General features: G+C 48.0%; 1 protein-coding gene across 4 annotated transcripts; it reads left to right on the top strand.

The window, feature by feature from the left end:
• The first annotated feature begins 768 nt into the window (after window positions 1-768).
• On the top strand, window positions 769-24761 carry LOC149299354 (protein MTSS 2-like). 4 transcript variants are annotated; one of them, XM_089486379.1, is made up of 15 exons: window positions 769-837; window positions 12288-12349; window positions 12815-12888; window positions 13179-13263; window positions 13623-13714; window positions 13863-13937; window positions 14734-14742; window positions 15526-15683; window positions 15964-16071; window positions 22000-22097; window positions 22384-22579; window positions 22825-22899; window positions 23010-23171; window positions 23532-23697; window positions 24007-24761. In XM_089486379.1, exons 1-15 carry the CDS (start codon window positions 769-771, stop codon window positions 24759-24761), a joined length of 2184 nt encoding a protein of 727 aa, XP_089342505.1. The 4 variants fall into 4 exon arrangements, with proteins under 4 accessions (XP_089342505.1, XP_089342509.1, XP_089342508.1 ...); XM_089486383.1 differs by lacking the exon at window positions 14734-14742 and having other exon boundaries at window positions 22453-22579; XM_089486382.1 differs by lacking the exon at window positions 14734-14742 and having other exon boundaries at window positions 22453-22579; window positions 22825-22941.
• Window positions 24762-26307: the final 1546 nt, after the last annotated feature.

Below are 26307 nucleotides of genomic sequence, written 5' to 3'. Positions count from 1 at the left end.
ACCTCCCAGAGCCAACCACAAAATCTATAGAGTGCAGTTAGCTGTATTAACCACACTGGATCCATTTCCAGCTGGGTAACCACTACTTTTAATATTTCAGGAATAGCTATCACTGTCACGTACTGCACCCTCAGGCAGGTCTGCATTACAGGCAATGTAAAGGTGTGGGGGTGCTCGGCTGAGTGGGGTTTGAGTTTAGTGAGGATAAATGGGGGGGCTAGACATAGTGAGCTTTTTAACACAGACACTGGCTCCCTCCTTCACCCCCTCCTCCGTGTGACAGATCATTGCCTCCCTCCCCCTCCAGTCTCCTGCCTCCTCTGCTGCACTGCAGCCTCCACACTCACAAGGCTTGCTGCAGATCTGCTCTCCGCTGCATTTACTTCTCGCTTGGTGGTGCCTTGTCTGTCACCAATTTGCACAGCTCTGGTAAATGCCATTCCCAGGACCGCTTACCCCCTCCCCTGTGCAGGGATGGTTCTGGGAGGTAGTGTCTGGCTCGTTTTCCCCTTGGACATGGGGCATCTGAATGCAGAGACTGACATCCACTAGAAAAGGTTCAATAGGGGGAAATAACAAGTGGGGGAGAAAGGGAAAGGGTGGGGGGAGGTGGGTGACACCAATTCACAGGGGAGGAGGTCCCAGCACTGCTGAATTCTCTGGAATTTGCCATCTTTTTCACACTCTGATCTCCCATCTGGATTGGAAGCTGGATTTTACCCCCTAGACTGAGGGGCTCCTGCAAGCCTGTGCCACTTTGGGTGCATCATGGAATCAGTGGACAAGGAGTGTGGGGCGCTAGGGGGTCTGTTCCAGGCCATCATCAATGACATGAAGGTAACTCATTAGCTTGCATGTTAATATTGCAATAGTAGAGAGGAGGAGGCGCGCCGCTCAGGTGGCTCCCAGTTAATAAATCGGGCGCTCGCTCCGATGTCTGCTCTTGTGCTCAGTTTGCTGCACTGCTGGTGTAATACGGTAAACACTGGCTTACAAAGGAGTCATACTGTGCAGTGATCGCATGCAATTTATCATGACTGTATTATTCGGTGTGTGGGGTACTAGGGAAGGAGAGCTTCCCTGCCAGGGGTTTTGCGGCAGATACTGAATGCTGCAATCTGGGGAAGCTCAGCGATCCCCGCACTGCATTGACTAGCACAACAACACAATGCTAAGGAAGGCTCAGCGACCACAAAGGGAGCCAGCCCTACCATGAGATACACAATGGCACGGCTGATGCTTTTTTTGCAGTGTGATAACCCGCAGGGATCCCACAAAATGTCTGTTGTTGCGCAAGGTCAATGATGGCATTACAGCAAAGCGCACATTTTGCAAGGTCCGTTTAAGATCAGCTTAATTGTGCCAGTGTCCAGGGTTTCCATGCAGCCTGTGCCACCGCTTAGCATTCCTGTCCCGTTGGTCTGCGTGTTGCTAGGGCCAGTCCGTACTGGGGAACTGGTGGCTTTACACGCAAAAGCAATAAGTGACATCGCTGGCCTGTGCTGGCTGCCAGACACGAGAAGCATTTAGCCTATTCCCCCAGACACAATGCCTCCTCCCCAATCTAATCGCATATCAGTAGCACCTCCAGAAATATGCCACCGACCGACCGAAACGCAGCTAGCCATACTGATGAGCAGAGACCAAGGTCACCGGTGGAACTCAATGTATGCATTCAATACCCAAACTCAGCCGTCTGCTGCAACCCAAAAAAAATATGCACGCCCCCCCAGTACATAGACGGCTCTAGAACACGCTCAGCCCCGACGTATATAAATGGCATTAGAATACACACGGCCCGCCAGTATATAGATGGCATTAGAACACGCACAGCCATCCAGTACACACAAGGTATTAAAACACCCCACCCCAGTATATAGAGCGCATTAGATCATGCACATCCCCCCAGTATACAGAAGGCATTAGAACACTCACGGCCCCCCAGTATATCCACGAAATTAGAACACTCACAACCCCCCAGAACATCCACAGCATTAGAACAAACATGACCCCTTAGTATATAGAAAGAATTGGAACACACGCAGCACCCCAGTACACAGAGGGCACTAGAACATGCATGGTCCTCCAGTATTCAGAGGGCATTTAAACACATGCACCCCCCCAGTATACAGAGGGCATTATAACATGTATGGCCCCCAGTATATAGTGGGCATTAGAACATGCATAGCCCAGAGTATTTAGAAGGCATTAGAACATGCATAGCCCAGAGTATTTAGAAGGCATTAGAACACGCATACCACCCTCCCAGTATATACAGGACATCAGAACATGCATAGCCCCCGGGTATATAGAGGGCATGAGAACATGCATAGCCCCCCGGTATACAGAGGGCATGAGAACATGCATAGCCCCCCCCGGTATACAGAGGGCATGAGAACATGCATAGCCCCCCCGGTATATAGAGGGCATGAGAACATGCATAGCCCCCCGGTATATAGAGGGCATCAGAACAAACACAGCCCTCCAGTATTAAGAAGCATTAGAACACACATATCTCCCCAGTATATAGAAGTCATTGGAACACTCATAGACCCCCTCAGAATATAGAGGACATTTGAACACAAACAACCCCCCACAATACACAGAGCATTAGAACACGCATAGCCTTTTCAGCATAAAGACGGCATTAGAACCCTCTCATAACACCCAATATATAGAGGGCATTAGAACACGCAAGGCACCCAGTATATAGAAGGCATTGAAACATGCATAACACCCCCCAATATGTAGAGGGCATTAGAACACGCACAGCAACCCGGTATTTAGAAGGCATTAGAACACACGTAGCCCACCCAGTATATTGAGGCCATTAGAGCAAGCATAGCCCCCCAGTATATAGAGGGCATTATAACACGCATAGCCCCCCGGTATATCGAGGGCATTAGAACACATACGGCCCTCCACTATTCAGAAGGCATTAGAACACGCATAGCCCACCCAGTATTAGAGGGCATTAGAACACGCATAGCCCACCCAGTATTAGAGGGCATTAGAACACGCATAGCCTCCCAGTATATAGAAGGCATTAGAACACGCATAGCCCCCAGTGTATAAAGGGCACTAGAACACTCATCGAGCTCCCACCAGTATATAGGGGGCATTAGAACACGCACAATCTCCCAGTATATAGAGGCCATTAGAACACTCATAGCCTCCCCCAGTATATAGAGGGCATTAGAACATGCATAGCCCCAGTGTATAAAGGGCACTAGAACACACATCTAGCCCCCACCAGTATGTAGAGGGCACTATAACACGCACCGCCTCCTAGTATATAGAGGGCATTAGCACACGCATAGCCTCCCAGTATATAGAGGGCATTAGAACCTGCATTGCCCCCGAGTATATAGCGGGCATTAGAACACACATGGCACCCAGTATATAGAAGGCATTGGAACATGCACGCTCCCGCCACTATTTAGAAGACATTAGAACATGCATACCCCCCCCAATATGTAGAGGACATTAGAACACGCACTGCCTCCCGGTATTTAGAAGTCATTAGACCACGTGTAGCCTACTCAGTATATAGAGGCCATTAGAACACGCATTAGAACATGCATATCCCCTCCAGTATATAGAAGGCATTAGAAAATGCATAGCCCCCTCCCGCCTGTCCCACACTCACACTACACCTTCAGGAAATCCCAGGCCTATCACAGAAAATCTCCCATAGTCTTTCATATACTCACACTGGATCTTAAGGAATTCCCCCACCGCATGTCCCACGCTCACACTGCATCTTCAGGAAATCCCCCGCCGCATGTCCCACGCTCACACTGCATCTGCAGGAAATCCCCTGCCGCATGTCCCACGCTCGCACTGCATCTTCAGGAAATCCCATGCTTGCACTGCATATTCAGTAATTCCCCCACCGCATGTCCCACGCTCACACTGGATCTTCAGGAAATCCCCTGCCGCATGTCCCACGCCCACACTGCATCTTCAGGAATTCCCCTGTCACATGTTCAACGCTCGCACTGCATCTTCAGGAATTCACCTGCTCCATGTCCCATGCTCGCACCTCATCTTGAAGAAATCCCATGCTTGCACTGCATCTTCAGGAAATCCCCTGCCGCATGTCCCACGCTCACATTAAATCTTCAGGAAATTCCCCGCCGCACGTCCCACGCTCCCACTGCATCTTCAGGAAATTCCCCGCCGCATGTCCCACGCCCACACTGCATCTTCAGGAAATCCCCCGCCGCATGTCCCACGCTCACACTACATCTTCAGGAATTCCCCGGCCGCATGGCCCACGCTTGCACTGCATCTTCAAGAAATCCCCCGCCGCATGTCCCACGCTCACACTGCATCTTCAGTAATTCCCCCACCGCATGTCCCACGCTCACACTGCATCTTCAGGAAATCCCCCTCCGCATGTCTCACGCTCACACTGCATCTTCAGGAAATCCCCCGCCGCATGTCCCACGCCCACACTGCATCTTCAGGAAATCCCCGCCGCATGTCCCACGCTCACACTGCATCTTCAGGAAATCCCCGCCGCATGTCCCACGCTCACACTGCATCTTCAGGAAATCCCCCGGTGCCTGTCCAACACTGCATCTTCAGGAATTCCCCTGCTGCACTGCCTCACGGTATTTAGAGGGCATTAGAACATGCATAGCTCACTGGTATATAAAGGGCATTAGAACCCGCATCACCACCCAGTATATAGAGGTCATTAGAACACGCACAATCTCCCAGTATATAGAGGCCATTAGAACACGCATAGCCTTACCCAGTATAGAGAGGACATTAGGCCATGCATAGCCCCAGTGTATAAAGGGAACTAAAACACACATCTAGCCCCCACCAGTATGTAGAGGGCACTACAACACGCACCGCCTCCTAGTATATAGAGGGCATTAGCACACGCATAGCCTCCCAGTATATAGAGGGCATTAGAACCTGCATTGCCCCCGAGTATATAGCGGGCATTAGAACACGCATGGCACCCAGTATATAGAAGGCATTGGAACATGCACGCCCCCACCACTATTTAGAAGGCATTAGACCACGTGTAGCCCACTCAGTATATAGAGGCCATTAGAACACGCATTAGAACATGCATATCCCCTCCAGTATATAGAAGGCATTAGAAAATGCATAGCCCCCTCCCACCTGTCCCACACTCACACTACACCTTCAGGAAATCCCAGGCCTATCACAGAAAATCTCCCATAATCTTTCATATACTCACACTGGATCTTAAGGAATTCCCCCACCACATGTCCCACGCTCACACTGCATCTTCAGGAAATCCCCCGCCGCATGCCCCACGCTCACACTGCATCTGCAGGAAATCCCCCGCCGCATGTCCCACGCTCGCACTGCATCTTCAAGAAATCCCATGCTTGCACTGCATCTTCAGTAATTCCCCCACCGCATGTCCCACGCTCGCACTGCATCTTCAGGAAATCCCCCGCTGCATGTCCCACGCTCACACTGCATCTTCAGGAAATCGCCCACCCGCATGTCCCACGCACACACTGCATCTTCAGGAATTCCCCCGCCGCATGTCCCACGCTCGCACCACATCTTCAGGAAATCCCCCGCTGCATGTCCCACGCTCACAGTGCATCTTCAGGAAATCCCCCACCACATGTCCCACGCTCACACTGCATCTTCAGGAAATCCCCCGCCGCATGTCCCACGCTCACACTGCTCCTTCAGGAGTTCCCCTGCCGCATGTCCCATGCTCACACTGCATCTTCAGGAAATCCCATGCCGCATGTCCCACGCTCACACTGCATCTTCAGGAAATCCCCCGCCGCATGTCCCACGCTCACACTGCATCTTCAGGAAATTCCCCGCCGCATGTCCCGCTCTCACACTGCATCTTCAGGAAATCCCCTGCCGCATGTCCCACGCTCGCACCACATCTTCAGGAAATCCCCCGCCGCATGTCCCACGCTCACACTGCTCCTTCAGGAATTCCCCTGCCGCATGTCCCACGCTCACACTGCTACTTCAGGAAATCCCCCGCCGCATGTCCCACGCTCATAGTGCATCTTCAGGAATTCCCTTGCCGCATGTCCCACGCTCACACTGCATCTTCAGGAAATCCCCGCCGCATGTCCCACGCTCACACTGCTCATTCAGGAAATCCCCCGCCGCATGTCCCACGCTCACACTGCATCTTCAGGAATTCCCCTGCCACATGGCCCACGCTCGAACTGCATCTTCAAGAAATCCCATGCTTGCACTGCATCTTCAGTAATTCCCCCACCGCATGTCCCACGCTCACAGTGCATCTTCAGGAATTCACTTGCTGCTTGTCCCACGCTCACATTAAATCTTCAGGAAATTCCCCGCCGCATGTCCCACGTTCACACTGCATCTTCAGGAAATCCCCCACCACATGTCCCACGCTCACACTGCATCTTCAGGAAATCCCCCGCCGCATGTCCCACGCTCACACTGCATCTTCAGGAAATTCCCCGCCGCATGTCCCGCTCTCACACTGCATCTTCAGGAAATCCCCTGCCGCATGTCCCACGCTCGCACTGCATCTTCAGGAAATCCCCTGCCGTATGTCCCACACTCACACTGCATCTTCAGGAAATCCCCCACCGCATGTCCCACGCTCACACTGCATCTTCAGGAAATCCCCCGCTGCATGTCCCACGCTCACACTGCATCTTCAGGAAATCCCCGCCGCATGTCCCATGCTCACACTGCATCTTCAGGAATTCCCCCGCCGCATGTCCCATGCTCACACTGCATCTTCAGGAAATCCCCCACCGCATGGCCCACGCTCACACTGCATCTTCAGGAATTCCCCCACCGCATGTCCCATGCTCACACTGCTCCTTCAGGAAATCCCGCGCCGCATGTCCCACGCCCACACTGCATCTTCAGGAATTCCCCCACCTTATGTCCCACGCTCACATTAAATCTTCAGGAAATTCCCTGCCGCATGTCCCACGCTCACACTGCCTCTTCAGGAAATCCCCTGCCGCATGTCCCACGCTCACACTGCATCTTCAGGAAATCCCCTGCTGCATGTCCCACTCTCACACTGCATCTTCAGGAATTCCCCCGCTGCACAGCCTCACGGTATTTAGAGGGCATTAGAACATGCATAGCTCACTGGTATATAAAGGGCATTAGAACCCGCATCACCCCCTAGTATATAGAGGGCATTAGAACATGCACGGCCTCCCGGTATTTAGAAGGCATTAGAATATGCGTAGCCCACCCAGTATATAGAGGGCATTAGAACACGCATAGCCTCCCCCAGTATATAGAGGGTATTAGAACACGCATAGCCCCCCAGTATATAGAGGGCATTAGAACACGCATGGCCCTCCAGTATTCCGTAGGCATTAGAAGATGCATAGCCCATCCAGTATATAGAGGGCATTAGAAAATGCATATCCCCAGTATATAGAGGGCACTAGAACACACATATCCCCTCCAGTATACAGAGGGCATTAGAACACTAATATCCCCCAGTGTTAAGAGGGCATTATAACATGCACAGCCCCACAATATATAAGGCATTAGAACATATACAGCCCCTCACTATAAAGAGGGTATTAGAACATGCTTGCCCTCCTCCAGTATTTACAAGGCATTAGAACACGCATGGGCAGTATATAGAGGGCATTAGAATACACACAGCCACCCGGTGTTTAGAAGGCATTAAAACAAGCATTGCTGCTAAACCCCACTCCGGTATATAGAGGTCATTAGAACATGCACAGCCCCCCAGAATATACACACGGCATTCACAGCCCCTACTATTTAGAAGGTATTGTAATACACATAGTATATAGAAGGCATTAGAACATGCATAGCCCCTCCCAGTATATAGAGGGTATCAGAAGACGCATAGCCCCCCAGTATATACAGGGAATTACAACACGCACAACCTCCCAGTATATAGAGGGCATTAGAACACACATAGCCCCAGTGTATAAAAGGCACTAGAACACACATTGAGTCCCCACTAGTATATAAAGGGCACTAGAATACACACTGCCTCCTAGTATTTAGAAGGCATTAGAACACGCATAGCCTCCCCATATTTAGAGGGCATTAGAACATGCATAGCACCCCAGTATATTGAGGGCATTAGAACACACACGGCCCCCAGTGTATAGAAGGCATTAGAACATGCACGCCCCCCCCCAATATTTAGAAGGCATTAGAACATGCATACCCCCCTCCCGTATTGAGAAGGCATTAGAACACGCGTAGCCCGCCCAGTATATAGAGGGCATTAGAACATGCACGGCCCTCCAGTATTCAGAAGGCATTAGAACACACATATCCCCCCAGTATATAGAGGGTATTAGAACACGCATATCCCCTCCAGTATATAGAAGGCACTAGAACACGCATAGTCCCCCAGTATATAGAGGGCATCAGAACAAGTACGGTACCCCAGTATATAGAATGCATTAGAACACGCATAGCCCCCTCCTGTCTGCACTGCAGCTTCAAGAATTCCCTCGCCGCATGTCCCGCGCTCACACTGCATCTTCAGGAAATCCCCTGCCGCATGTCCCACGCTCACAGTGCTCCTTCAGGAAATCCCAGGTCACCAGTCCCATACTCACATTGCAGGAAATCCCAACACTTAAAACTCACACTGGAGCTTAAGGAAATCCTTCACGGCTTGTTACACACTGCTCCTTCAGGCGATCCCGGTGCCTGTCCCACACTCACACTGCATGTTCAGGAATTCCCCTGCTGCCTGTCCGACGCTGCATCTTCAGGAATTCCCCCTCCGCATGTCCCACACGCACACTGCAACTTCAGGAAATCCCCCGCCGCCTGTCCCATAGTCACACTGCTCCTTCAGGCGATCCCCCACTGCATGTTCAGGAATTCCCCTGCCGCATGTCCCACGCTCACACTGCATCTTCAGGAAATCCAACGCTCACACTGCATTTTCAGGAAGTCCCCGCCGCATGTCCCATGCTCACATTGCATCTTCAGGAAATCCCCCGCCGCATGTCCCACGTCCACACTGGATCTTCAGGAAATCCCCTGCCGCATGTCCCACGCTCACACTGCATTTTCAGGAAGTCCCCGCCGCATGTCCCATTCTCACATTGCATCTTCAGGAAATCCCCCGCCGCATGTCCCATGCTCACACTGCCTCTTCAGGAAATCCCCCGCTGCATGTCCCACGCTCACACTGCCTCTTCAGGAAATCCCCTGCCACATGTCCCACGCTCGCACTGCCTCTTCAGGAAATCCCTTGCCGCATGTCCCACGCTCACACTGGATCTTCAGGAAATCCCCTGCCGCATGTCCCACGCTCACACTGGATCTTCAGGAAATCCTCTGCCGCATGTCCCACGCTCACACTGCATCTTCAGGAATTCCCCTGCCACATGTTCAACGCTCACACTGCATCTTCAGGAACTCCCCGCTTTATGTCCCACGCTCACATTGCATCTTCAGGAAATCCCCCGCCGCATGTCCCACGCCCACACTGGATCTTCAGGAAATCCCCTGCCGCATGTCCCACGCTCACACTGCATTTTCAGGAAGTCCCCGCCGCATGTCCCATGCTCACATTGCATCTTCAGGAAATCCCCCGCCGCATGTCCCACGCCCACACTGGATATTCAGGAAATCCCCTGCCGCATGTCCCACGCTCACACTGCATTTTCAGGAAGTCCCCGCCGCATGTCCCATGCTCACATTGCATCTTCAGGAAATCCCCCGCCGCATGTCCCATGCTCACACTGCCTCTTCAGGAAATCCCCTGCCGCATGTCCCACGCTCACACTGCCTCTTCAGGAAATCCCCTGCTACATGTCCCACGCTCGCACTGCCTCTTCAGGAAATCCCTTGCCGCATGTCCCACGCTCACACTGGATCTTCAGGAAATCCCCTGCCGCATGTCCCACGCTCACACTGGATCTTCAGGAAATCCTCTGCCGCATGTCCCACGCTCACACTGCATGTTCAGGAATTCCCCTGCCACATGTTCAACGCTCACACTGCATCTTCAGGAACTCCCCGCTTTATGTCCCACGCTCACATTGCATCTTCAGGAAATCCCCCGCCGCATGTCCCACGCTCATACTGCCTCTTCAGGAAATCCCCTGCAGCATGTCCCACGCCCACACTGGATCTTCAGGAAATCCCCTGCCGCATGTCCCACGCTCACACTGCATTTTCAGGAAGTCCCCGCCGCATGTCCCATGCTCACATTGCATCTTCAGGAAATCCCCCGCCGCATGTCCCACGCCCACACTGGATCTTCAGGAAATCCCCCGCCGCATGTCCCACGCTCACACTGCATTTTCAGGAAGTCCCCGCCGCATGTCCCATGCTCACATTGCATCTTCAGGAAATCCCCCGCCGCATTTCCCATGCTCACACTGCTTCTTCAGGAAATCCCCCGCCGCATGTCCCACGCTCACACTGCCTCTTCAGGAAATCCCCTGCCACATGTCCCACGCTCGCACTGCCTCTTCAGGAAATCCGTTGCCGCATGTTCAACGCTCACACTGCATCTTCAGGAACTCCCCGCTTTATGTCCCACGCTCACATTAAATCTTCAGGAAATTTCCCACCGCATGTCCCACACTCACACTGCATCTTCAGGAATTCCCCCACTGCTTGTCCTGCATCTTCAGGAAATCCCCCGCCGCATGTCCCACACTCACACTGCATCTTCAAGAAATCCTCCGCCGCATGTCCCACGCTCACACTGCTCCTTCAGGAAATCCCAGGTCACCAGTCCCATACTCACATTGCAGTAAATACCAACACTTAAAACTCACACTGGAGCTTAGGAGCTTGAGGAAATCCTTCGCTGCATGTTACACACTGCTCCTTCAGGCGATCCCGGTGCCTGTCCCACACTCACACTGCATCTTCAGGAATTCCCCTGCTGCCTGTCCAACGCTGCATCTTCAGGAATTCACCCGCTGCATGTCCGACACTGCAATTTCAGGAATTCCCCCGCTGCCTTCCGACACTGCATCTTTCAGAAAATTCCCCTGCCGCATGTCCCACACTAACACTGCACTTTCAGAAGTTCCCCTGCCGCCTGTCCCATACTCGCACTGGAGCTTCAGGAAATCCTTCTTTGTCTGTTACACACTGCTCCTTCAGGAGGTCCCTCGCCGCCTGTCATCCACTTACACTGCCCCTTCAGGAATTCCCCCGCCTGTCCCATACTCACACTGCTCCTTCAGGCGATCCCCCACTGCTTGTCTGACACTGCATCTTCAGGAATTCCCCCACTGCTTGTCCGACACTGCATCTTCAGGAAATCCCAAGCTGCCTATTCCGCGCTCACACTGCTCCTTCAAGAAACCCCCCTCACCGTCTGTCCCACACTGCATCTTCAGGCCGTCTCCCGCCGCTTGTCCGACAATCACACTGAACCTTTAAGGAGTCCTCAGCTCAATCTAGCCATTGGATCGGGTATGGGAAGAGTTTTTTTCCCCTGCAGCTATGCATGTGTGCAGTGATCTAGCCGCCAATACCAAGTATGTGTCACTAGCAGATAATGCATTGTTTGTCCTGTCTCTGCATACACAGCCAAGCCAGATAATTAGCACATAAAGGCATCTGTTACTACTGGCACAGATAAAGCATAATAATCATAACTAAGGGAAAAATACACATGAAGATGAGATCTTAGATGTTTAGAGTGAACCACATTTTAAAAGAGCTTTAATTGTTTTGTTAGAAAATTAGATCTGTACAATAGTACCATAGGCTGCCCAACTATTCAGGATGTGGTCCCACACACTGTACCCATAAGAGCAGTCAGTGTCCTACAGCTGGCCTCCAAGGAGCAGTGGATCGGTTCAGGGCCCCTAGAATAAGGCATGGCGCCTTGGTCATACTATATCGGTGACTGGAATCATGTGATATTTTGCTTCCTTTAAATGAAAGCATTGTGTAAGGGAGATGCCCAAAATACAAACCCCAAGATATCACCAGACAATGCGATAATCTAAGAACAGATGATTAACCCTGAACGTAATGGCAGAAGATAAATGGGAGAGTATTAAGTTACATGGTTACATGGTTATATAGGCTGAAAAAAGACATGCGTCCATCAAGTTCAGCCTTTCCTATATATGAAGAAGTATTTAATAACGTTGGTTATCCATAATATAGATGTGCCAACCCTTCCAAACAATGTACATAAACCCACCCGCATTGGGTTAAATAAAATGTAGAAAATGAGTAGCTCATGTGGACTAAGTCAGGTTCTGGAATGAAGCGCGGCTGCAAGATTTTTTTCTAACAATGTCACTATTTGCCATTCACAGAGTTCTTATCCAATCTGGGAGGATTTTAACTCTAAAGCCACAAAACTGCACTCGCAGCTCAGGTGAGTTTGCTAGAACGTGGATGACTTGAATAGAATGTATTCTCTAGGTTTTTCTGTAAAACATACTATATTGGACTCAACAAGTAAAATGCAATCACCTGTTTTCGTGTCTGTAAAACATCCTGGTCAGTTTTACGGCGGTTACCAATACACCTATTTGTCAGTAGAACCCTGCAGATGATGTTGGGTGGGACAAGGATTCTTTAGTCCAGCGGCCCAACACAGGCGGAGCGAAGAAGAGCAAGGACCCCTTAGTCAGAAGGCTCACAACAAGTGGAGCAAGGACCCCTTAGTCAGAAGGCTCACCTCCACAAGTACAGCAAGGATCCCTTAGTCAGAAGGCTCGCCCCCACAAGTAGAGCAAAGATCCATTAGTCAGAAGGGTTAGTTTGGGCAACATTGCACCTGCCAATACCTGCTCAGTGACTTGGACCTGCTTCTGACACAGTGTTTTCTCTACCTTAGGACCACTGTGCTGGCAGCAGTCGCTTTTCTTGATGCCTTCCAGAAAGTGGCAGACATGGCAACCAATACCAGAGGTAAGATTTAGATATGGAGAGCCATTTCTTAAGCAATGTTCTATATAATTTTAGATGTCATATAGATATAGAGCTGTTCCTTCCAGGCTGACTGGTACAATACAAGTTGGTCTGGAGGCTGGGACTACAAATATATCTGGCCTGTAACAGATCCCATGAAGAAACCAGAATATGTACAGGGATAAGCATGAGTACCATGCAAGAAATCCAACGAAGGAGGGACAAGCTGAAAGCTAGGCTGTAGAGTTTTGTCCTTTGTGGGTCAGATGTAACTCTGCAGTGTTTTGCAGGAGCCACACGTGACATTGGATCAGCACTAACAAGGATGTGTATGAGACATCGGAGCATCGAGAGCAAACTGAGGCACTTCACAAAGTGAGTATGGAGTGTGTCAATCTGATCCATATTAATCCAGAAACGTACTAATGTCACGAAAGGAAATAACTATCCAGCAGTCAAGCACTAACCTGCCATAACATGTGCCTGTTAAGGTCAAGCTTGAATTATCTGTGACTTATCCACCACCGATTCTAATTTAGAATAAACCAAGCTTAAATCAGTTATGACCGGGTAAAGCATGCGCAAACACTGAGCTCCCACAGACAAGAGTAAAGTCAGGACAAACCCTGCTACGTGAACTCTGCTCCTCCATTGAAGCTATGGAATAATAAGGGATATATTATGTTTAGCTTTTTGTCCAGCGATACCTCAATTTTCTCCCTATCTCCTCATAGTGCTCTCATGGAAACGTTAATAAACCCTCTCCAGGAGAGAATAGAGGACTGGAAGAAGACCGCAAACACACTCGACAAAGAGCATGCGAGAGGTAAGACACGTGGCCTTCTGTGCCTGTACAGTAGCATGTCCAGAGTATACACTTTAACACGTACTGCTGGACCCGACAAACACCAACCTCGTAATAACCTCTGGTGCCGGCGCATCTCTCAAAAACGTTTTCCTCTTAATCCCTGCAGAATATAAAAGAGCCCGCCATGAAATCAAGAAAAAATCCTCAGATACGCTGAAGCTGCAAAAGAAAGCTCGCAAAGGTGCTTTTCTCCTTCCTTTTTTACAGAGCCTATAAGCTGAGACATTAACATCTGCAAACCTCTCAGAACTGCATGAATTCAAGACAGAATTAAATAAACCCTTAAAATAGGAAAGGGGTTGAGACTTTAATCCCTGTAATGAATACGTCAAAACCATACACTAAATAAATTAGATTAATAAATATTAAAAGACGTAGCAAAATGTAGCACATGCCACCACAAGGTGGTCAGTTAAAAGTCATGAGTATGGGTACAGTACATTGAAAGTCATGATACACGTGACAATCAGAAAATTGTTAAATGAGAACACAGGGAGTAACAAATTAAACACGTGATGATGCCGGGTACTAAGTGTTATGCCTGCCATTTTAGCCGCTGATAGCTAAACACAGAAATGACTTACCGCAAGTGTCCTGTCACTTATACTGAATGCACAGGGGCCCTCCATGCAATGTAAACAGGGCTCATCAACATCTCGCCTGCCAGCTTCCTTCATGTTCAGTTTAAGAGGGGATTTACTTATTTTACAAGAAAACATTACATTTTAAGGGTTATATGGAGATAGCTATGTGGTTTCTTTGTAATGTAAAAGATTTATAAGAGATGAGCTGCTAACTGCAAGGATTGAATAGCTTCAAGTACTTACTGCATGATCGTATTGGTGGGAATAGATAGTGTTGGGTTGCTGGGGGTGGATGGTATTTCTCCTCTACCATCTCTCATGGAATGTCTCTCATTTTCTTTTCTCCTTCCTCCATCCCTTAATCACCTCGATGATTTTCTTGCATTCCTGTAGAAGTCCTCGGTAAGTAGCAACAAACAGCCATGAAGACAGATACGCAAAAAGCAATACAGGACAGCGACCAGATGCTATGTGTTACTGAATTAAGAAACAGCGCAGTTACCCAAACACGTTTACCCTTTAAACCTGCCTTAAAAAAGTGAAATAAGTCAATTCCATGCCAAATACACACCTGCCAAGAACATCGGCACACAGTAGGGTACTGCAATCAGTGTGACTACAAAAGCACTAAATACACAGAATACGACTTTACAGGCATTCACATGAAATTGTAGCTTTTATCCTTACAAATCTTAATTAGAATTTAATTTTATCTCTTACGACGTTTCTAAGTCTTGTGTTAGTAGGAATTGCTATTGGTTCATTGCAGTGACACCTGGAGTTCAGCATGATAAAAACACAGTTTGTTCCAAAGCGTGAGCCGCAATGTTTCCTCTAATTATCATTATCATTTGAGCAAAACAAAATTAGAAAAAACACACTCTCCCGTAAAATACAGTAACTTTACCGTACGCTAAACCAACCGTTTGTGCGCACATACATTTCCTTTGTATGCTGGTTGCAAAACGTGTGCGCAGAGTGAACATTGGTAAGCAGACCACTGCAACTGAGACAGGGGTATAGAGACAGTGCCCTCGAGTGTGAAAGCATTACATGACTTATACTGCCCTCTAGAGGTCAGGCAGGGTAAATATTAGAGGGCTAATAAACTGTCCTGTGCTTACCTACCCTAAACGCTGCACACATGCCTTACCCCGTACCAAAGGCAGCTTTCCTCTCTTTTAGGTAAGGGAGAACTGCAGCCCCAGCTGGACCATGCTCTGCAGGACGTTAATGACATGTACCTGCTCCTCGAAGAGACAGAGAAACAGGCAGTGCGCAGGGCTCTGATAGAAGAGCGAGGACGCTTCTGCACCTTCATTGCCTTACTCCAGCCCGTGGTGGTAAGTGGGTCCCAGTAGTAGACAGCCTGCAGGATGTCCCCTGTTGTATGATGACACAAACCAAATAGCTCAATCAGTTAAGTCAATTAAAGTTTAATGCACTGAATATATTTAGCACAGTTTTACCAAGTGTTTAGATGTAATCAGTTCTGAGTACACACCAGAAAGTTCATCTCATAGCAAACATGTGACTGGAGAACACAGCACATAGTGCTAAAGGATGGCCGCCATGTTTTCTTCTGTTGACCTGCCCTGTGATGCTGTGCTTTCCGCCTTGCAGACCGGAGAGATCCACATGCTGGGAGAGGTCACCCACCTGCAAGCAATCATTGAGGATCTGATGGTGCTAACAAAGGAACCTCATAAACTGCCACCGGCCAGTGAACAGGTGAGCAGCGTGAAAGCAGTGTACGGACAGCCCAGCGGCACCATAACCCAAATGAGCCAAGCCCAGACCAAAGACACCCTAGCTCATCCCAACAGTACAATGTCAGGACCATTTAACAATCAAACAAAGCCCAAAAGTTACCACTATCTAACAGCACCACACCACTTACCATATACCAGCCCAAACATACCAAACACAGACAAAAGTTATGCTAGCGCATCCTAACAGCAGAACAACCGAGCCTTGCCCAAAGTTAAGGTAGTCCAGCTTATCCCAAGTGTACCATATCCAGTCCATCTCAACTGAGCCCAGCCAAAAGTGATACACATCCATCCCAACAGTACAGAAAATGAACCCAGCCCAACGTTGTCCCTGCCCAATCCAACTCGGAGACAAAATGCCCAGTTATCCTAGCCAAACCCAATAGTGCTACAGCTGAGTACAACAGCCCAACAATACCATATCCAACACATTCAAACATTACAACGGATTAAAAAACAATTGCAACTGAAACTAGTCTAAAGTTGCTATAGCCCAGCCCAGTAGTACCACCCAAAGCCCAAAGTTACCCTAGCCCATCCCAACAGAACCATAGGACAGTGCTAAGGACCAAATGTCAACCGACGTTACAGCTTGATAACCAAGGGAAATACTAGAAGTGTGTACTCGAAGATGTGCGCTCAGACCAAACAGGAATAGTTAGAGGGATCAAATCATATACAAAGCTCCTTAGTTCATGAAGGTTAGGGCCTGGTGAAGCTTTCAGAGCTCATTGATTTGAAATAGGTCCTGGCTGTTGTAGCCCATGAGGTCCAAGCACCAAAAAAATGAAGCTCAGAGTGATGGGATGAAAAGCGTCTCACCTGTTGGTGCAGCCGAGGACAGCTGGAAGATTAGGTCCCTTCTGGAAGGAGAAACACCTGTGGTTCAGCTTTCATGTTAGGGGCCATGGTTACATGGACTGTACCGCAATGCCAAGTGTACCTGCAGACATACCAACATGTAGTTATGAACAGAGGAAACCTGAATGAATAACACAACAGTCACAGTTGTTCTTAAAAGCAGGAATGTTGGGAAAATCAACTTGAAGGAAACAAAGGCTGCTGTGAAGTTGTTCACAAAGTCTTTTATATGCAGGGGCAGCAGGTCTCGAGCTCCCATGCATCCCAGTGGCACCTGCTTGAAGTAAAATGCAGCCTACCACAGCTCACTAATCCAAGCAATTAGGCCAAGATCAGAAACAAAAGCAAACCACAGTCCATAAAAATAACCACCTCAACATTACTAGAGTCCAGCCCAAGAGTAATAAAACTAAGTCTAGGCACGTGCTACCCTAGCCCAACCCAACACATATAACAGCAAGAAACGACTGGTGTAAGGCTGCTGACCTTTGAGGATCTTATCTGCTTGAAAGTTTTTGTGTTTCTACTATATGTCCAAAGTTGCCATCATCAAATGCAGGAGCTTATTTACAGAAGCGTGTGTTGAGGTTAACTCTTTTCGTTTGGAGTCAATGGCTTCCAACTCGGAAGAAGTAGCTTCTTTCTCTGATGCTACTGCAAAACCCAGTTCTGGGTAAAACTGTACAAGGCAAAAGAGAAGTCAGTTAGGATCTGTAGCAGTTGAAAAGGTGAAGAAGAACTCAGCTAATGAACGTAACAAGCCAAACAATTGCTCCATCTGGGGTGGAATTAGTTTTGCCTGTTCAGGTATAGGAGGACAGATTGGCAGAATCAGGAGGCAGGGGCATGTGTGTAATGACCATGAGCACAAGAAGTGAACCTTTACTGCAAGAAGTCTAGCAGGTTTGTACCTTTGTAATTGTGTAATTGTGGCTGTAGGCTCCTAATTGGAAGCAACCAATAGTCCAGTGCTTGGAGCCTTAAGGGTACCTGCAATTGTATCAACAAGTAGTTATTGACAGATAAAACCTGAATGAAAAAAACAACAAAGAGGAAGATTAACGTGGCCAAAAATGAAGAGAAAAAAACATGTCAAGACCCCAAATAAACGCAGAATTTAGCAAGACTGCCACTTGCACGTAACATGGCTGATGCCAGATGATGGGTGACAAAGTCACATTGTTCTGTGGGAAAAATTCAAGGGGTTGCCCCGAGTTCACTGATACAGCAAAGACAACAAAATCCCTAGTAGAACGCAAGCCCTGGAAGATCCGCAGGTTCTTTTCTCTGTGACATCTCAATGGTACCTGCAGACATAATGACACGTAGTTATCAAAAAGGTGAAACCTCAATAAAACACTGCAGGAAAATGACGATCACAAAAATTTACCAAGACACCAGTGTAAACAAGAGGTGAGAGACACAGAGGAGCGTTTGTCTAAGATGGCAGCTGCAGGAAGAAGTAAGAGAAGTCACTGTTGTACCACAGGAAGACCACATGGGTTGCCCCACAGAAATATCCTACCTTTTCTGGATTATGATGCATCCTAAATCTAAAGAGTGGTTTGGGAAAAGCTTAGTACGTTCCAGTGTGAGAAAAAAATGTAATTAAAATTCAATACTTTCCTTTTTATCTCTTGCAGCTTAAAAGCACCTGTCTCCAGGTGTTAATACAAAATCGATTCCGTTGATGGGCGCTCATGCAAGATAAGGGAAAAAACAATAATAGTGTAGGGTGTATACAAAAGCAACAAAAATTTTATTTAGTTGCACTCACAATAGTGCCGGAAATACTCTTGCATTTCATAAAGAAAGCGCTCACAAGATTCCATGCACATCCACCTATGTGCAAAGGGCGCTCAGGGGGGAGGATATAGGAACCCTTTCCTTTGCACATAGGTGGATGTGCATGGAATCTTGTGAGCGCTTTCTTTTGCATTCCTTCTCATAAGCTTGTAATCAACAATATTACCCTATTGGTTGTGTCTCTTCTGTTTTCAGCTACACAACACTTTATGAAATGCAAGAGTATTTCCGGCACTATTGTGAGTGCAACTGACGCTATATAAAATTTTTGTTGTTTTTGTATACACCCTACACTATTATTGTTTTTTCCCTTATCTTGCCTTAGCGCCCCTCAACGGAATCGATTATGAGGCATCCTGCCAGGAATGTTGGGAGATGTAGCTGTCTTGTCCTTTGTGGAGCCTTTCACATGCCGGAGGCACCAGCTTTAAAACCACCATCCCCACCGGCGGGAGCAGCTTCCCCGAAACTGAGAGGAGAAGTGCTGAAAGTACACATTCCGCAGAACAGGAGGGAGCATAATGATATTATAGCCCCAAGGAACACAACAAATACTCAGCTCAGCCCAAGAACACAAACCGGCCGAGCCCTGAGAAAAGTGGGGAGATGTAGTGAATGGAGGCTCAACAATAACATACCCCAGCCGACAAAATCTCTCATAACACGGCACAACAGTACAACCAACGAAACCAGGTGCAATGGTACCAAAGCCCAGCCAAATTGTACCAATATTAAAAAGAAAGTACTGTCCATCCAAAATAGCACAAATAACACCACTGACCTAGAACAGCCCAACATTACAACCACAGAGCAGCTAAACCTTACCACATGTTTAAACTAGCCAACATGACAAGCCTAAGGTCACTCTAACAGATTGTGGCGAGAGTTCTGTACTGGAAAGGGGCAGTTGATGTAGGGATCTTCCCTGCCTTCAAAACAAAAGAAGGGTGTCCAGATATTACCAGGGTTGACAACATCTGATTTAGGATTATGTTTACTGAGGTCTGTGCTGGGGTGGGATTTTCTTCAAAGTCCTAGGAGTCAAAGCAGAGGCTTCCCCCTCCCTCTGATATCCAATATTTCTTCTTTTGTCTGTCAAACACTGTTCTGAGGTGGTTGAAGCCAAAGGGGACAAGTGCTGAGGCAAAAGTTAGCTGAATGGAAAGTCTGTCTTGAGAGCAGCTTGGGCTACTGACATCTGCATATAGGACTGGATCCAGGTGAAGAATTGCTCCATCTGAGGTAGAATCTGTTTTTTGCTTGTGTGGAATAAGAAGCCAATAGTTCGAGCCTCAAGGGTACCTGCAGGTGGTTGTCAATAGAGAAGAAAGAGAAGACAGGGAAGAAAAAAACGCTGCCACCAAAGTGAATTAAGGCACCCGTGCGATATGAGCTGCATTATCCTGCTGGAAGTAGCCATCAGAAGATGAGTACACTGTGGTCATAAAGGGACGGACATGGTCAGCAACAATACTCAGGAAGGCTGCCGTGTTTAAACGATGCTCAATTGGTACTAAGAGTCCCAAAGTGTTCCAAGAAAATGTCCCCCACACCATTACACCACCCCCACCACCAGCCTGAACCATTGATACAAGGCAGGATGGATCCATGCTTTCATGTTGTTTATGCCAAACTCTGACCCTGCCATTTGAATATCGCAGCTGGAATCGAGACTCATCAGACCAGGCAACGTTTTTCCAGTCTTCCATTGTGCAATTGTGGTGATTCTGTGCGAATTGTAGCCTCAGTTTTTCTGTTCTTAGCCGACAGGACTGGCACCCGGCGGGGTCTTCTGCTGCTGTAGCCCATCTGCTTCAAGGTTCGACATGTTGTGCATCCAGAGATGGTATTCCGCATACCTTGGTTGTGATGAGTGGTTCTTTGAGTTACTGTTGCCTTTCTGTCATTTCGACAGACATCAATAAGGCATTTCCGTCACTGGATATTTTCTCTTTTTCTGACCATTCTCTGTAAACCCTAGAGACGGTTGTGCGTAAAAATCCCAGTAGATCAGCAGTTTCTGAAACACTCAGACAAGCCCGTCTGGCACCAACAACCATCATGCCTTAAAAGTCACTTAAATCCCCTTTCTTCATCATTCTGATGCTTGGTTTAAACAGCAAGTTGTCTTGACCACGTCTACATGCCTAAATGCATTGAGTTGCTGCCATATGATTGGCTGATTAGCTATTTGTGCTTACAAGCAATTGAACAGGTGTACATAATAAAGTGGCAGTGGGTGTATTTACCATAGGAAAATCCAACAGTGAGGTCAAGCACAGTCAAAAAAGAAGAATCAAATAATCAAAGGCACTGGTTAGATCGTAAATAAGGTTAAAATATCTCTCCAAGGATCTCCCCGCCTCCATGAGACGGAACAAAAAAAGTACTAATTATATGCAAGGCCCCTTTAAGATTTACTGTGTGTTTCTGGCCAATCCACACCTTTCTTCCTTCAGTCGCACATTCATTCTGGCGGCTTGTCAGAGGTTGGGGATGGTTGGAGAGAGCATCGCGGACATCCAAGATGGCACCGGAGCTCCCTGGGATGCCTCCCCTGTCTGTATGCAAGTCGAGGGGGGTCTTTTATTCACTCAGTGTTCGCCACGACCAGCTGTATGGGTGAAACTGCTGGTGTGCGGGTGACATCCATGTGCAGCAATACAGACCCACAAAATCTCCTACCTTCATCTTGGTTAGGCTGCTTGGCAGGACTTCTGGAAGAAGTAGCATGGTGTTGTAGTTAATGGGTCCTCTATGAAGCCTTTTATGTGTTGGAAAAAGTGGGCACCAAATCATCATCAACTCTGACGTGTTACGCTTCTTGCCAGCGACAACCGTCCATAGTGTACATTTGAGAGAGCAAATGATGTCAACCTAGCCCAGCCTAACTGTATAACAACTTGGCTTAGAAATCTCCAACACAACTCAGTCCAGTCCTAGATGCGGTCCTAGTGTGATTCTAGGACAAAGCCCCTTCCAACATTACTATACTTCAGCTCAACAATATCAACAACCCAGCCCATCGCGGTAGTACCATATCCTAGCCAAACAATGACCCCAACATGGTACTATGCCCTGATCTGTTCCAACAGTACCCAAATCCAGGCCAAATGGACAACCAACATACTAATTCCAATAATACTACAAACTATGCAGAACAATATAGTGCATCGAAGCCAAATTCATGACCGTGTTCAATGTTTTTTTTTTCTTCCAGGTCATCAAGGACCTGAAAGGATCCGATTACTCTTGGTCTTATCAGACACCACCATCATCTCCCAACAGCTCCTGTTCACGCAAATCCAGCATGTGTAGGTAAGTAGTTGGTACCTGTAGGTACTTCTTATGCACTTCCTATTCAGTATTGCTCCACTGCATGTGACCAACAGTGTATGAGGATTTATTACAATGTCACTAGCACATGCGTTCAAGATAAATGATTTCAGATTACTAAATGTTTTCGTATAAAAAGCATATGCACATACCTAACCACATCCACACTGCGTTAAACAGTCTCTTCCTCCACATGAGTCTTCTTAAACCCTCCATCTGACCACTTCACCCCCTCACTCCTGTGCCCTTCCCCTCCCATTCATCACAGTACAAAGACCCCTTCCTGGTCAGCTGCCACGCAACCCCACTCACCGGGTTCCGCGTGTCGCTATCGCAGCCTCCCGCAGCCCACTGGGGGCCCTCATCGATTAATAAGTGTGTCCTCCCACGATTCCGGATGCAGCTCACATGAAGCCAGTTACTCCAAGCCTCCATCACCAATGCCATCGGATATCACCAGTCAGGTAAATAACTATCTATGTCTTCTTCAAACGCGTTTAAATAGATATTCAGTAAATTCCTAATTCCTGTACAGGCTAAACAATGACAACATGCATTTAGCATGATGCATAGTCAAACTGAGCACCATCAAAGATGCTCCGCTTGATGGTCCTCATAGGAATAATTGTTTATCCTTTACTTGCGATATGATCCTTCTCTCGTTATTCCACATCCTATTAACATATTCGCTGCCTTTGGCTTACCTCAGAAATCCTCCAGCTCTGCGTCTTCAGAAGCGTCTGAGACATGTCAGTCTGTCAGTGAGTGTAGTTCGCCCACTTCAGTGAGTACTTCCTTCTTCTGTTATAATCGTATGCCATTGAAAGTAAAATGCACATTTATATAAACAGTGTGCATACGTTGTAGCCTTCAAATTCCATATCTGTTTTACAGGACTGGTCCCGCTCCGGTCCTTACGAAACACCTCCTGCCAGTTCTCTACAACGTAGGAAGGACCGCGTGGAACATCTGCGTGAGGCAGAGCTTGGCCCAGGGTATCAGAGTCTGGAAGACCCATACCGGCCTCGTATGTCCCCCGCAGTTATTGCAGCCAAGGTAGGCTCTTTCTGTACTGCAGGCACCAGTACAAATGGGAAAAGAAGAGTCACGTCTGTTACGCCAAAAGTTAACGTAAAAGCCATTTGCAGTGTGCGGTTGGATCCCACCAGGCAGGACTAATCAGATGTTTGGCATATTTCAGGGCATATAGCAGGCAAAGTCATAAGAAGGGTTTTCAGAATCTTCAGAATTTCACTTTTAATTATTTTACACACATGCTAAATGTGTCAGAAGTGGATTCACACATTTACACAGTAAATAAGACAGAAATCCTTTTGACTCACTGGTCTATATCATGCACTGTATTGAAATCTTAAAGGTGACGCATTTTTAATGCACTTGCATGTGCTTCTGCAGCATGGAGAAGTCGTGTCTCCTGCAGCGAGCGACTTGGCGATGGTTTTAACACGAGGCTTGAGTTTAGAGCATCAGAAGAACAGTCGAGATTCCTTACAATACTCAAGTGGATATAGCACACAGACCACAACTCCTTCGTGTTCGGAGGATACCATTCCTTCCCAAGGTACATAAAATGTAATTTTATCTCATTTTAGCCAAACACTCCAACTACATTCGCTGATGGATACAGGACTTTACATCAGTTTTACAGACAGACCACAAACCTGCCTTGTCATTTGAAGGGCTGTTAAAATGTCCCACAGAGTATTTGCCAATATCTTTTCCTTGAGAAGTAAAAACGCTTTTTAAAAAGACAAAAGTTATTTTTAGACTATCCTGACTTGCTGAGGATCACTCACAATATGCAAAGGTGTCCAAATTTTCTTTTTAAGCTGCCAAATCGTAATCAGCTGTTCTCCTGGTCCTCTCGCAGGTTCCGATTACGACTGTTACTCTGTTAATGGCGATGGGGACGCAGAGGGGTCTGGCGAATTTGACAGATCTTCCACAGTCCCCAGGAGCAGTAGCCTGGCCCAAAATTATCGTCGCCTGCTTCAGACCAAGCGCCCAGCTTCTACAGCAGGTCTACCCAGCACCACACCTCCACCTGGCTCCACTCCCGGAGTCGCAACAATAAGACGCACCCCTTCCACCAAGCCTACCGTCAGACGCACACTGTCCAATGCCGGTCCCATTCCGTGTCGGCCTCCAATAGTGCCAGTGAGGACACCCACAGTTCCAGATTCTCCAGGAGGTCTTGGAAGCCGTTCCAGAGTGGGAAGTGAAGAGTGTGTCTTCTATTTGGGAGCCGATGATCAAAGTTCCCTTGACTATGCCAAGTCATCCCCAAAACGTCTGAGCCTTCCCAATGCAGCCTGGGGAGGAGACGGAGAAATGTCTGTGTACGGTGGTGGAGGATGTGACGAAGAAGAAATGGGAGGGGGACTCCTTGCCGCCAATCGGCACAGCCTTGTGGAGAAGATTGGAGAATTAGCAGCTGGAGCACATGCTCTAGGAGATGGGCAGTTCCCCTTCCCTTCTGCCCCAGATCGGAGTCTAGGCCCTACACCAGGGGGCGGCAGAACCGGATCTGAACCCCCAGCAGGTGATATGCTGGCATCCATACGCAGAGGCGTGCGGTTACGCCGGACCCTCACTAATGACCGTTCAGCACCCCGTATCTTGTGATTTGGGTTTGTGTGGTTAGTAATGCGATGGAGGATTGGTGCTCCGAGGGGGAGGGGAGTGACAAATACTGTGATAGAGGGGACATCTGATATAGAGGTGTGGGAGTGCTTAACCCTTTCTATGCAGGAGCATGGATTCAATCTATTCCATGCTGGAAAAATATACACAACACCAGGCCATAGTACATGTGAGACATCTTGCAGTCCTTTCCCTTATGTGCAGTAGTGTGTCCTTAGTAAATGTAGCCTGTAGACAGGAAGCCCATCACATTATCATCCAGATCTCTAGGGGTCTGATACTTGTAGATCCAGGCAGGCCCAGCTAGTGGGACCAAGTCAAACACTCTCTGTGATGAACGCCACCTCTCGAGTGTCTCACAGCTCTTCACACTACAAGAGGTCCAGGTCTATGCGCAGCACACCAGAATATACAAGAAACAGCGGACTAGACCTTAAAAATAATGTGCAACAATCATTTTATGCAACAGAAACAGAGGATCCCAATATGAAATGTTATGCGATTTGGTTACAGAGAACCAATGAGAAAATAACCTATATCCATTTGGGGTCTACAGTGCTTTATGGTCCAAATGTATATAACAGTACTACAGGCTCTGTTTCTTCCACTATAATATCCTTCCCAAATGGATTTTTAACCAGGCTTATTACGGTTCCAAAAATATGTAACAGTCCAGAGTCTAACAGTGGTGCAATCTTTATGTAACGCTGAGACCACCACAAAATTGTCAACATCTATGTCAGGAAATTTGCCTTAAGCCTGGAGTGACAAACTAATGCCCTCCAATCTGGGACCCCGCTTGGCCTGAAAGGATCACTCTTTTCTTGTATGAAATGTTTTCCATTGAAGCACTAGCGTGATCAGTTCTGTTAAATCTGGAAGGCCGGATAATAAGACGTGCCACCCCACGCAAAACAAAATCCTCTGCTACACAACAGCATTCACGCTTTAAGAAAGTGTGTACCCCAAACATAAATAATACCCCAGATGTTATGTCCTTTACAGATACCCAAGAGTTTACCTCTAAAAAGGGTGGAAGTACATTCTTGCTTCAATGGGTTTATTCTATTATTGTTTGAAGTGTACCCCTGATTTAAGAAGTAAAGTGAGGCGATGCATAATGCCCGCAAACACTGCCTCTATGGCTCCAGTGCCAGACTACTCAATGCGACACAGTCCCAGGCCGCCGGATCTCTGCACCTCAGTGACGTTACCGCTCAGAGAACTTCCCGCCGACACCAGCAGGGAAGGGTCAGAAACTTGCATTTCTGCAGTTTAACCAAGACGAAGGACAAAGTGGGCAGATGCACAGAACCTCAGATATGCCTTTGGAGGCCTAAGCATCTCTTTCCTGCCCCCAACCCAATGAGCCTACCACATTCGGTGGCTCCCTCCTCTTTCCTGTAATCCTTTCACTCCATGTGCTGCTGAGTGGACACTCCACACCGCCCAACAACACACACCATGCAGCAAGCACTCAGTGCCAAGATAAGCATAGGCAGCTGGATCTGCACCTTTTCCTATACAG

The sequence above is a fragment of the Sceloporus occidentalis genome, unplaced genomic scaffold (assembly GCF_023333645.1).
Source record: "Sceloporus occidentalis isolate IW3139 unplaced genomic scaffold, rSceOcc1.0.p SCAF_29, whole genome shotgun sequence".
NCBI lineage: Eukaryota > Metazoa > Chordata > Lepidosauria > Squamata > Phrynosomatidae > Sceloporus > Sceloporus occidentalis.
This window is presented reverse-complemented; position numbering and strand designations above follow the sequence as displayed.

What these genes read in the sequence shown, in the direction of transcription:
- LOC149299354 (XM_089486379.1), top strand. Translation starts at nt 769, where the DNA reads ATGGAATCAGTGGACAAGGAGTGTGGGGCGCTAGGGGGTCTGTTCCAG. An exon ending in TGCCACCGGCCAGTGAACAG is followed by an intron (nt 16,072 to 21,999) that starts GTGAGCAGCGTG and finishes TTTTTCTTCCAG; the next exon opens with GTCATCAAGGACCTGAAAGG. An exon ending in CCGCAGTTATTGCAGCCAAG is followed by an intron (nt 23,172 to 23,531) that starts GTAGGCTCTTTC and finishes GTGCTTCTGCAG; the next exon opens with CATGGAGAAGTCGTGTCTCC.